At 40.5% G+C, this 13,613-nt stretch overlaps 1 protein-coding gene across 1 annotated transcript in view; it reads right to left on the bottom strand.

Annotated features, from left to right (window-relative positions):
• The window catches only part of PITPNC1 (phosphatidylinositol transfer protein cytoplasmic 1), a 163,140-nt gene that overhangs the window by 19,222 nt on the left and 130,305 nt on the right, over nt 1-13,613 (bottom strand). The window contains exon 6 of the mRNA XM_070934749.1: nt 2,833-2,928. Within this exon, the coding sequence (XP_070790850.1) occupies nt 2,833-2,928 (96 nt within the window). The remainder of the gene's footprint in view (nt 1-2,832; nt 2,929-13,613) is intronic.

Genomic DNA, 13,613 nt, shown 5'->3' with positions numbered 1-13,613 from the left:
CATAATCACAATCGGGATTCTTGGCAAGTGGCTCTGATGTATGACTGTTGTAGTTTTCTGCAGTCTTATGATTGCCGCTTGTGACTTTCCCTGCTGACTTCCTACAAGCAAAGTCAATGGAGAAACCGGCAGAGAAGATTGCAAATTGCTCCTTTAAGTTGCTCCCATTTTCACTGCTTTCTCCCAAGGACTCCAACTACAGAATAGCTCCGTGGTGCACATCCATAGCATCTCCTGCCCACAATTCATAGTGTCAGCCCCGGAGGCCATCTTTTCTTTGGATCTTCAGGGCTGCCACATTTAGTGCTGTGGGAAACTGGGAGTGGGGATTGTATGGAGCTGGGATGATATCTAGCCATAATAACATTCTTTTCTCTGAGAGTCAAGGACATTCTGCCCTGCATCTGGAGTGGCATGACTGGGAGGCATCTCCAGATGGGACGGTGCATTGATTGGACCATGTGGTGGACATGTGGGTGCAGGGGAAGGGACTTGGACTTTCTTTTGGTTGGGGAAAACCTGGAACCTTTCAGAGCTGGGTTTTCTCAGATGTGCCAATATGACACCTCTAATAAAATGGAACTTTGAGGAACTTCTAGCCTTCTTTTGTTGGGGTGTTACTTGGAACCCTGACACATAGTTCATACATGCCTGGCCACAATGGCACAGTCCCGCAGTGGCTGCCAATGCCCCTTCATGCAACTGGCAGCAGCCACCTCCGGCCCCACCATGCATACGCTATAGCAGGCACTTAGCTGCCAACTACTGGCTTCCTCGCAGGACTTGCAACTTCCTGCAGCTTCTCCACTGATTTTACCTGCTGGAAGCTGTCAGGAAGTTGCAAGGAGGTCCTTGCTTAACAACTTATTATGCCTTGGGGACTGCCTGGATTGCCGTGGCTAAGTGATGTAGTCATATAACATTGTACATTATGACTGCATTGCTTACTAATGGGAATTCTGTTCTGACTTACCATTGTTAAGTGAGAATTACCTGTAATGTATTCTTTCTTTTAAGAGAGCTAGCTTGCTTAGCCCTGGTACTTATATCAGGGCTTTAAGACATTTTAATAGAAGTTGCAACATGAGCCAGCCAGCAAATGAATGGGTCCTATAGTTTGGAAGGGGGTTCATCTCCCTTGCCCGCCAGATCTATTGCAGGAACATAGCATGCTGTCCCAGATGCACACACTTGGCATCTATCTGTAAATTTATAGGATAGAATGAAAAATATCAGAAGTCATGTGGACATCATAGGAGATTTTTTTAAAAAAAAGTTCTAGCCATAGGAATACTGATCTTGAGTGAAATATCAAATTCCAATAGTTACATCTTTTTTTAAAATGTGATTTTGAGTTCCCCTAAGAGAAAAAGCAGTCCACTCCCACAATGCTCTGCCTTCTTGCTAACATAAGGAGTCTACCTAGTGAAGGTGGAAATTGAAATTCTGAATTCTGCCCACCACACATTCAGGAAAGCAATTGGTTGTTAGCTTTCCTGTTGATAAGTGACATTGTGTGAGAAGAGAAGTAATCTATCACTTGCTGCTCTGAAAGTATTCAGCATGACATTATTTGAGGAGAGTAACACTATTGGCCTTGTTGCTGAAGAGTGATAAAAGCAGATGGGGAGGACATGATTTTTATGTTGACAAACTTTCTTTCCTGTATCAAGGATGGAGGAACACTCATAAATGTGGCTGTATGGATAATCCTTGTGTCAGTCTTCGCTGCAGAAGCCATGCCTCTTGAACCGAAATTTTCCAGAACATGATCCGAGGAGCTGATGCCATTAGGTTGTTTTTTTTTTTTTTAATTTGATTTATATGCCGCCCTTCTCCGAAGACTCAGGGCGGCTTACAATGTGCTCAGCAATAGCCTTCATCCTTTTGTATATTTATACAAAGTCAGCTTATTGCCCCCACAAACTGGGTCCTCATTTCACCTACCTTAGAAAGGATGGAAGGCTGAGTCAACCTTGAGCCTTGGCGAGATACGAACCCTGCAGTAATTGCAGGCAGCTGGTCTTAATAACCAGCTTAATAACAGGGTGCCTTAAACCCCTGTACTACCAAGGTTGACAAGAGATGAGTTTTTAGGACTTACACACAGTGCAGTGAATTATGAAAATTCATTGCATACAAATGATCTCTCTCTATTTAAGGTTTGTTAAAGGGTTTTCAAAGGCTGAAGTTAAAAACATTCAAGGTGCGTGTATTAACCATTAAAGCCCTTCAGGTTATGGGGCCAGATTATTGAGAGATGGGCTTTTCTTGATTTCATCTGCCCATCCCACCAGCAGAGAGAGGATATGTTACAGGTTCCATCAGCTAAGAAGCTACATTTGGCAGGGCTCTAGGCAGTCAGCCTTTTCTAATGTGGCACCCATATTGTGGAATCTTGAATATCAAAGTAGGAAGGGACCTTGGAGGTCTTCTCATTCAACCCCCTGCTCAAGCAGGAGACCCTATACCTGTGATGGCGAACCTATGGCAGGTGGCATGCGTAGCCATATCAGTGGGCACACCAGCTAAGGTCTGGCGTATATGTGTGCGCCGGCCAGCTGATTTTCGGGCCTTCTGGGCCCACCAGAAGTAGGGAAACAGGCTGTTTCCTGCCTCCGGAGGGCCTGGGGGTGGTGGGGCAGGCCCATTTTTCTTTCTCACCTTGCTCCAGATCCACCCTGCGCATGCGCGTGCAACCAGCCCCCCCTTCCCCCCCCGCTCCTGGCAGCCGAACTACTCCAGAATGGGAACGTTCTCCCCAAGGTAGCTTGGGTGTTTCCCTGAGTTACTTGCACAATATAAGTCAAAAGCATTGTGTCCTTTATTTACCTCCGATTCCTTATAATAGCGCTCAGGAATTTCATCACAGGCAATATCAATGAAGCAGACTTCTCGGTCAAGATCTTTGGCTTCATTATCAAATATCTGCAAGATTTAAAACAAAAACACTTAAATGTTTTAATAGACACATATATTTTGAAGCTAAACTCTGTGGACGTTGTGTACTGGCACAACTTGTTTCAAGGAACAAAACTACAATTTCAAAAGTGGCAGGATATGTTCTTGGTCTTGATTCCTAATTATAGGTTAGCTGTACACAAATTATGCAGGTTGCAGGCAATAACTTCAATGCACAAGCCCAAATTTACTTCATGCCTCTGACCAGTTTTCCATGTTATTCTCATAAGTGACAGAATGAAAACGTGATTTAAGACCTAAGATGGGAAAAAACTCAAGAGGCAAGCAGCCCTTTGCCAGCCTTTTCAGAATAAAGGTAAAGGTTTCCCTGTCCAGTCGTGTCTGTCTCTAGCGCACAGTGCTCAACTCAATTTTTTGGCCAAGGGAACCAGACATTGTCCAAAAGACATTTTCCGTGGTCATATGACCAGCATGACTCTATGCCAAAGGCGCACAGAACACTGTTACCTTCCAAATGAAGGGGTACCTATTTATCTACTCGCATTTGCATGTTTTCGAAATGCTAGGTGGGCAAAAGCTGGGGCAAGTAACAGGAACTCACCCTATTATGTGGCACTTGAGTCTCAAACCTGGCCTGTCAGCTTTCCAGCTGACAAGCTAGCCGCTGAGCCACCGCACCCCCTTTCAGAGTAAACCTATTGTTAGTCTCCATTTCTATGACCATGATATATGCTTATAAAACATTAATGCTATTTTTGAATGAATAAATACATATCGTACAATCCACAACTTCTGGGCTAAAAAGAATGTCCAATTGGAATGGATTTGGGGGAGCAGAGGGCACTGAAAATTTACAGAATTTGCTTCATTTATGTTCTAACCTAGGCTTCCCCAAACCACGAAACAGACTCCTTGTCCCGACAAAAAACCCCTTTTATTAAGTTACTGTGAATTCTTCTCATTCACATCCAGCAAAGTCTTTCAAGGGTGAATTTACAGTCACAGACCTTATCTGGCTTGGGGAGCTGCCAGGCCGATATCTTCAAAAGTTGGTAAGGAGTCACGGAGAGTCATGAACTGAACCAATTAAGCGAACTAATTGTCTCCTGCAAACTCCACTCCCATTTAGCTCCTCTTTTATTCCCTCTGGGAGGGGCCATTCATTGTCCACCTGTGGCCTTACTCCCAAGTCGACCCTTGTTCTTTAGCTATTCCCTTCGTCTGGCAACTCTGCGCATGCGCATACTGGGAACAGGCTCCAGCTATTCGTCTGCCTCACTGATGTCTGACTCAGAAGGCAGCTGATAACTGGCATCCAGCCCTGGCCCCCTCTCTGCCTTCAACGCAGAGCCCTCATTAGAGACTTCCTCAGACTCCAGGACTGGTCCATGTTCCTCCCCAACCTCCTCACTGTACGAATCTGCTGCCAGTTCTGCTGGCTGCTGGTGGGCCACAACAATTTATTTCTTATAAAGCTGCCTCATCTTTCCTAACCTCTGATGTGTCACTCATTCCACATCCAAGTGGAAGGCTAACCATTAGCCCTAATCAGCCAGTCCCTCTGAGCGACAGGCTCTGGTATCAAGATACCCCATTATCCATGGAAAGCAAATCAAATATTCCTGGCATTCAGAACTGCCTTTCTGCCCTCTCTTCCTGGCTATGTAAATGTTATACATAAATAGGGCAAAGGCCTCTAAACACTTTTCTCAAGGGAATCTTCTTGTAAATTGCTTTCCATGGGGCTGCCCTTCAAGTTGATTTGGAAGGTACAAATGGCAAGATTGGTGACAGCAAATGAACAGAATAATCCCAAATATTGTAAGATTCTATTCTAGGTAGTGGTTATTACCCATACAAATGTTCATTGTTCAGGTCCTTAGTACCTTCAGGACTACGTGCTCCAGGGAGAATCGGTGGGTCAAACATGTACTGTGGCTGCCTGATAGTGGATGCTTACCATTCCCTGAATATTAAGGGAACAGGAACCCAGATGAAGGCCTTTTCAATTATAACCTCCTTGCTCTAGAATAGGCCATACCTGGTTAGAACTCTTAGGAAGGCTGTTAACTTAAGGCAGTTCTTCTATAAAAACTTTGGAATGGAACCTATTTACTATTTTGTAATTTTATTGCAACTTTTATGGCTTCATCAGATGATAAAATCACCCAGAATTGTCAGCTGAGCTAGCACACAAATAACAATGAAACTAAATTAAACCAAACGCCTTTCATTGAAACAAATGATTTATTTTTCTTTTTTCTATTCCTTCCTCCTGCTGGTTAACAACAACAACAACAAAAAAGTTAAAACTATATTGGCTTTTCAACATACCCATTTGCAAACATTCAAAGGACTGTGCACGCATTGGATAAGTATGGATGACCAAACTCATCACCACTTTGTAAAGCGGGCTAGTGTGATAGCCTTGTCTTGTAGGGAGGCAGTAGCTTGACTAAGGTTCATCAGCTGAATATGAATGTCTGATGAGAGATTTGAGTTACAGATCATCTGCCTAACAGCTGTATGGCAAAGAACTCTGCTATCCATAAGATATTACTTTCATCTTCCCGATCAATTTTAAGTGGATCCTAAATCTAATAGATTTCACTCCTGGGATGTCTGAAGTTTTTATTCATGTATAATTTACTCTTGTATTCAGGTGGAGGTTTAATCTCTTAGCTTGAAACACTCTCTGCTGTGACAACATGGCCTGTGCATTTTTGCTTTGATTAGTTTATCTAATATTTTATTGTATTTTAAATGATTTTAGAGGGTACTTTTTGCTTTGATATTGTGAAATTTATTAAAGTAAATAAATAGCTACATCAGAAGTAAGAAATGGAGCTATTTATATACTAAATCAATGTAGATAATTATTGCTTCTAGCCAAATATTCTCTGAAATATTTAAGAGCCTGTAGAGGGGATAATTTCATTAATTATGCAGTTGAGCTGGGGATATTTAAAAGTTTTTTTAAAAAGGAAGATTAAAGTTCATGGGGAAAAGCAGAAGGCTTTCCAATCGGCTTTTTTTGTGCTGGCAAAGAGCAGAAAGCAAATGGCAAGAACATTCTGTGTTCTTAACAATGTCAGGATTGTAGAACAGACTCATAAATATTATGATATGAAAGAGAAATTAGAGAGGCTTGTTTTTCTAAAGTAATGTAATATAGCAATATAAAACACCTATGACTAAACCAAATCAAGAATTCTCAAGAACCAAAAGTGAATTATAAATTATAACCTTTCTAAAAATGTCAGCCATTTCTTTTTTTATTATTGTATTTACAAAGCTATTGGCCTATTCTCAATGGTAATGAAATCCAGTGGAGGCTCACACTAGAAGAAAAAGAAGAAAGCAATTTTTGCACATTCTTTCTTCTCCATTCTCTTATGTTCTGGAACATTCCTCATCTTTTCCAGAGCAGATTTTTAGGAAGCATAGGGGAATTGACTTAAATTGCCCTGTTCTTTAGCAGAAGTGGTCAAGGTAGTCTGAATCTATTTTTTATTGCACAGTCAAGACAGAATTTGGACCAACAGATCAAATACTGTACAGACAGAAATATAGGAATAACAGAATAACAGAGGTGGAAGGGACCTTGGAGGTCTTCTAGTCCAACCCCCTGTTCAGGCAGGAAACCCTATAGTACCATTTCAAACAAATGGTTGTCCAATCCCTTCCACTGTTGGAGCATTCACAACTTCTGGAGGCAAGTTTTTCAACGGATTAATTGTTCTAACTGTCAGGAACTTTCTCCTTAGTTCTAGGTTGCTTCTCTCCTTGATTAGTTTCCATCCATTGCTTCTTGTCCTGCCTTCTGGTGCTTTGGAGAATAGCTTGATTCCCTCTTCTTTGTGGCAGCCTCTGAGATATTGGAACACTGCTATCATGTGACCCCTAGTTGACTACAATCCAATTTTTAAAAATTCCAAATGAAATTTAGCTGTGATCCCTGAACATTGCTGACTGAGGAACTATAGAATTTGGCAAGAACTCTGTTATATTAGTAGAATATAAAATAAAGTGCTGCCATTAAAAATATGTTAGCAGAATCCTGGAAAGGCTGTTATTTTAATTCAAGTCACACACATAAAGTCTTCAGGTTGCATTCTCGGTGTTCCTAAATCAGTTCATTATGATTAGGATCCACCTTTTACAATATATTAAAAATTGCATTAATGAGAGAAAAGATTCTCTGAGCTAATGAATATTTTAAATCTTAACTGCTAACGTTCATCAACAGACTCCAAATGAAATAAAAATAATAATCCAGACTGAGAGGTTCCCCCCCGAATCCTAGATTAATACACAGTTTGCCTAAGTTTTCTAGAGAGTAATTTTCATATTTGCATATACTGCCAGCTACTCCCCAAATACTGTATGACCACATGTAGAACAGTAATATAACCTTCTGGTCGTCCCAAGGGACAATAAATAAACAGAGGATCAAAGCTTTGAAAGGCTATTTCTGTAGTTTAGAGAACGTTGTCCTCTTTTCCCATTATCTATAATGTATTGTATTAATAAGATGTAACAAGATTAGAAACGTATAGTATGTATGATTGTGTTCTTACCATTTAGCTTTCAAGGTTGCAGATCCTGCTTACTTTTGCTCTGTGCTCACTTAGCCTTTACTGCTAATCGATCAATGCATAAGAGGAGGAGGGGAAGGTATTAGGTTAGTTGTAGAGACTGACATTGATTAGGGCTGTGACAAATGATTCTTTGGAAGGGCAGATACTGAAGCTCAAATACTGTGGCCACCTGATGAGAAGCAAATGACTTATTGGAAAAAGACCCTGATATTGGGAAAGATTGAAGGCAAAGGGAGAAAAGGACGGAAGAGGATGGGATGATTGGATAGCGTCGTCGACACAATGAACATGAATTTGGATAAACTCCGGGAAACAGTGGAGGACAGGAGAGGTCTGGCATGTGAAGTCCATGTGATTGCAAAGAGTTGGACATGACTTAACGACTGAACGACAACAAATGACAACTGACAGCTCAAGATTGTTCAGCTGGCTTCTGTGCCTAAAAGAAGACTAGAATCCAGGTTTCCTCATGCCTATTCCACTCCTCTGCTCACAATAGGATCCCTTATGCCACCAGGCTTGAAATTTTGGGCTTGGACAACCTAGAACTACGACACCTATGGCCTGACCTAAGCATAGTACACCAAATTGTCTGCTACAACGTCCTACCTGTCAATGACTACTTCAGCTTCAACCGCAATAATACATGAGCAAACAATAGATACAAACTCAAGGTAAACAGTTCCAAGCTCGATTGCAGAAAATACGATTTCAGCAACAGAGTGGTCAATGCCTGGAATGCACTACCTGACTCTGTTGTTACATCCTCAAACCCTTAAACTGTCTACCGTGGACCTCACCCCATTCCTAAGAGGACTGTAAGGGGGCGTGCATAAGCGCACCAGCGTGCCTACCGTCCCTGTCCTATTGTTCCCATTTATTCATACTCATTTCCTGTATTCATGTCCATGTTTATACTTATACCTGTTTTCTTGTACATGTTTGACAAACTAACTAACTAAATAAATATAAATAAATGCATCTTAATGACTACACTACATCATCTCTCTAGCAAATTCCATACTTACTAATTAAAATTAAACTTAACAAAAGAAACATGCATGCTTGATTAAATATAACAATTGTTTCTAATGGACTTTAGACTTTTTAAAAAGGCCTTTGTTTAAGAGCATTTCCACACCGCCAGCATTTCCAATCCCAAAGTAATTAGGAAACAATCTATCATCATCTTTCTTGTCTGCCCATTTTGAAACACAAAGAACGCACAGAGAGCACCATCAGTCAATCACTGTTCGGACTCTTCCCTTACAAATGACCAGTAGATGAGTTTTAAAAATAACATCTGGTCAGTGTTCTGGCCAGTCCTGCAACAATTGTCTCCTTGTTGTTACTACTTTACACATAACAATGACATGAAATTAATTGCTAGGGCTTCTCTCACCAGTTTTCAGTGTATGCTGTATACTGTATATGCTGTATACAAAAAAAAAACAAAAAAAACAAAGCCGAGAGGTTGCATAGTTTGAGCTACATGTCTTATCTGTATTTGCCATTATTCTAGATCTGGGTGCCCTGGGGTTGCACATGAGCTGTTTCATTTCTTGCAGCCACTTCCCTAGGCACCTGTCAAACTGTCTGCTTTGCCTGATTCTTTAAAAAAAAACAAAAAACCAAAAAAAACCCAACAACCGAAAAACCAAATTAGATTCTTTAACTTCAAAAAGCAGAGAAGCTGGCACATTGCAAAGCAAAATGTTTTGCTGGAATAGCGGCTTCATTCTAAGGCAGCCTCTGCATTCCGCATATGCCTTAAGGCCTTATGTGGTAGAAAAACAGACAAAGCCAACAGACACAGGGGTCCTCAGGCTCCCCTTTAAACTCACATCCTCAACATATGGGATGGCAAACCTGGACTCAGTGGTAAATCACACATATTCTGGCTTGATCCATCTCCTTACATAAGATTGCTGGGCACGGTTTGGTTAGAGGAGCATTTTCACATTGCAATATGCAATGTGCATATTGTGCAATGTGCAAAGCCGCATGCATCTGGCTGGATATTGCTAGTTCCAACTCTTGGTTGCTTTTCTCCTTGCCCTCCCCTATCCTTGATGGTTCAGAATCATGCCTTCTTCCTCCTCATATCTTCAGAACTAAAGGATACTTGATGCTTTGTGGCTGTAAAACTGCACAGGTATTGAATTTCTCCCAGGTCCTGGACTGGAAACTGCCGATTCCTGTCTCACCTTCCTCAAACCTTACACCTAGTTGTTCAGGATCCTAATGGGAGTTGTAGAGGAGGAGGGTTGCAGAAGGCACGAGTGGGGGAGAGATAGTTACCACCCCTGTTGTTATGCCATCTCTTCCACTGCTGCTCCTGCATTAGTCATAATTTCAGGCAGCAGCAGTACTTCTGCCAATTTGCAATATTTCCTCTCCTTAGTTGGGGAAGGCATGCTATTAAGCCGTATCACACAGTCCAGAAAATAAGGTTCACATTAGATGGATTCATTGACTGGATTTCATAAGTCTCATTAGGTAGACTTACGGTTAAGAGTAAAAAAAATATACGGCTAATGTAGGGAATCTTGGAAACTGAATACACCTGAACTCTAGCATTCGTTCAGTAGAGAATTCATTAAGGTGGGATTTCTGAGAGCTATTTGAATAGCTTTTCTCCAGAAAAAAAGGAGCTTCCTCAATCCTGAAATATCCATCTGCTTATTCCTGAGATTTTGAGATACTCCTATTTCATTCCCAGCCTCAGGAGTTTTAGTGAGCCGTGGTAGAAGAATAGGGGAGATTCTTGCAGAGCTTGAACTAGTGGAGCAAACCCTTCTTCCTGCTTCCTCCAGTCTGTCCTAAATTTAGAGGGGGCCCAGTGCCTGAAAACTTTAATCAATGAGGACCCCCATCCAAAGGGCCCAAAAACTCTACCTTGCCTTAGCAGAAGGGGTTCAATGAAATGGGAGCCACCATTGAGAAGGTGTTGACTCATCAATGATTTATGGAATATCATGGCTTAGGCCCAGGATATCTCTCGGACCATCTGCAACCAGCAACAGCTCCCCATCGCCCGGTGCGTTCTCACAGGGAGGGCCTACTCAGGGTGCCATCGGCTAGACAATGTCGGCTGGCAACTCCCAGAAGTACAGCTTTCTCTGTGGGGGCTCCCACCCTTTGGAATCAACTCCCCCTGGGGCTCCGGTTGGCCCCTGACCTTCGCACCTTCTGCCGCGAATTAAAAACATGGCTGTTCAAATTGACCAGCCTGGACTGATGGGGTTTGGATTATTTTAATATGTTTAACATGTGTTTAATATGTATTTTAACATGTTTTATCTGGTTTGATTTTAATTGTTGTGAGCCGCCCTGAGTCCTATGAAGATAGGGCGGCATACAAATCAAATAAATAATAATAAATAAATAATAATAATAATAAAACTCATGAGTGGGGAGTCATACAAGTGGCCCCCTCTGTCTGGACTGGTTGGGCAGATTTGATTTTGGCAAAGTCTTATCTAGTGATCCCCAATGCTAAACTGTAAAGAGGACATGCCCTTTAAAGGGAATAATCAGCATTTTGAACTGGAAGCGACTGGCAACTGATGGAATGAACTTCAGAATGGGTGTTATCTCATTTGATGAAGCTATCAGGAGTTTAAGCTACTTACATTTTATACCAAGTATAGCTTTTGGGTATAGCTTTTGAGTTGTCTCTGAAAACCACTTCACGGATAGCAGCGATCCATCCAGGTTATGGTTATTATCACCAGGGCATCTTGATTCAGGTAGAGTCGCAACCAGTATTCTACCTAAAGCTTGACAAAGTCTTTGCAGGTCACGACTTTCACTTGATGTTTAAAAAGGGACCACAGGAACAGAAGAACCAAGCCACAAACCAACTTCTGTTGGGCTTACCAAAGCCCCTAGAGTAATGGGACCAGATGTTACAAGATCACCATAATCTACCAAGATTATGATCTACCAAGCAAATCTGTCCTGGTAGGACTTAATCTGAGCTTGTTTTGCCTAGAAAGTTGTTCATTTGCTGCTTGAGCAACCATTTAATTAAGATTTCTACTTTCAGTCAAGGAAAAATAACACAAGAGTATTGCATTTCAATTCATAAGGTCTCTGAGCCCTTTATACACTAGCACACAATAGCTGATTCCCCTCTCCTTATAGATAACATGGCTGGGTTTACTGAGCATATTGTAATTTCTTTAGTGTTAAGCTTATGACATTAATCCTTCCAATTGTTACTTAATAAATAGCTTGTGGTTAAAGCACAATATGTGAATCACATTGGTGAGTGAATTCACTCATTAAATTCACACAACTAAGCCATGATGTTGTTATATGGTTTTGATTAGTTTAATTGTTTAATACATTGTATGAATCAGGCTATTCTGGTTTAAAAATCATGATTTATAGACTAGAAAGTTGGGTGAGTCCAGCCAAGTAGTAATTTACTGAACAAATCATGGTTAAGCAAACCATGGCACTATTATTTACTATATAATTATTCACTATATAGTTACTATAATAAGCCACAATGGGTTACTAATCACATCATTTGTGTTAACTTATTTTAAAATATTATGTGATGTCATGGTGGTTAAACTATCAGACTAGAAAGTAGGAGACTGTGAACTCTAGTTAGGTCTTAGGCCTGAAAACTGGCTGGGTGACTTTGGGTCTTTTCTTTCTTTCTTTCTTTCTTTCTTTCTTTCTTTCTTTCTTTCTTTCTTTCTTTCTTTCTTTCTTTCTTTCTCTTTCTTTCTCTCTCTCTCTCTCTCTCTCTCACTCACTCACTCACTCACTCACTCACTCACTCACCTCAAAGTGTTGTTGTTGTGGGGAAAATAGTAGGGGGAAGATGTGTTGGATATGTTCTCTGCCTTGAGTTATATGTAAAATATTATAAAGGCAGAATATAAATAAATAAAACATAAAAATCCAGTCAGTGAGACACAATTTTAATGAACATTTTCCTGTGATTTTTTTTTGTATGGTAGAAGTAAATTAAGGCAAGCTGCTTAGAGCTCCAGTCTGCATAAGAGATACATAATGACTTTCATCCACCATTTAAAGGATGAGTAATGTATGAATTGAGGCTTAAGCTCTTGAAATTCCAGCCTTCTACTCAGAGCTTGTCATCAATGTCTTGATTTGAAAAACATCATTTACAGATAACTGTTTGTGCTCTTCTAATTGAACAGGGACAGCTCACTGAACTGTTTAGTTTATATAAAAGAAAACTAATATTCAACACAAAGGTCTAAGATTGGCTTGCCAGCCAACTAGCACTAATTGCTCAGAGCAATTCATTCAGACTGCTGGGAACTTGCTGTGGCCCTCTTGACAATGTTATGTATTCCCTGAAATAATTCAATATACAGCATGAAGCACTTAAGATGGTGAGCTTATAAAGAAACCATGACCTTGCTGGGAAGCTCTCTTAGATGATAAGAGTACAAATCAAAAATATTGATATTGTTTTATACGTCAAAAATGAGCTGTAATAAACTGGAGTTCCAAATATTATGGAGAATTTTTCTTATACAGGACATGTTAAAGGTAGACTTATAATCATTCATTTAATGACGGTTTGAAGTCACTGAAAAAAGTGACTTATGACTGTTCTTCACATTTATGACTGTTGTAAGTATCCCCATGGTCATGTGATCAAAATTCAGACTCTTGGCAACTAGCTCATATTTATGATCATTGCAGTGTCCCGGGGTCATGTGATCACCTTTTGTGTCCTTCTGACAAGCAAAGTCAGTGGGGGACTCAGATTCACTTAACAACTATGTTACTAACTTAACAACTGTTGCGATTCACTTAATTCCTGTAGCAAGAAAGGTCATAAAATGGAGTAAAACTTACTTAACAACTGTCTTGCTCAGCAACAGAAATTTTGGCTCAATGGTTGTAAGTCAAGGACTACCTGTATTTCACAGTATCAGTCCTCAATATTAAGTCACCCTCATCACAAAAGATATTCAACATTCTGTGCTAATGCAAACCCATCATGTTAATAGACCTAGTTTGGGTTCCATAAAGATTTATTTTTATTATTTATGTGTCTGGGTGGGAATGGCCAATTTTTTTTTTTTTTAC

Source organism: Pituophis catenifer, unplaced genomic scaffold, assembly GCF_029215685.1.
Source record: "Pituophis catenifer annectens isolate HBS135680 unplaced genomic scaffold, rPitCat1.0.hap2 SCAF_2, whole genome shotgun sequence".
NCBI lineage: Eukaryota > Metazoa > Chordata > Lepidosauria > Squamata > Colubridae > Pituophis > Pituophis catenifer.
The sequence above is the reverse complement of the archived record's forward strand: the minus strand, read 5'-3'. Positions and strand labels throughout refer to the sequence as shown.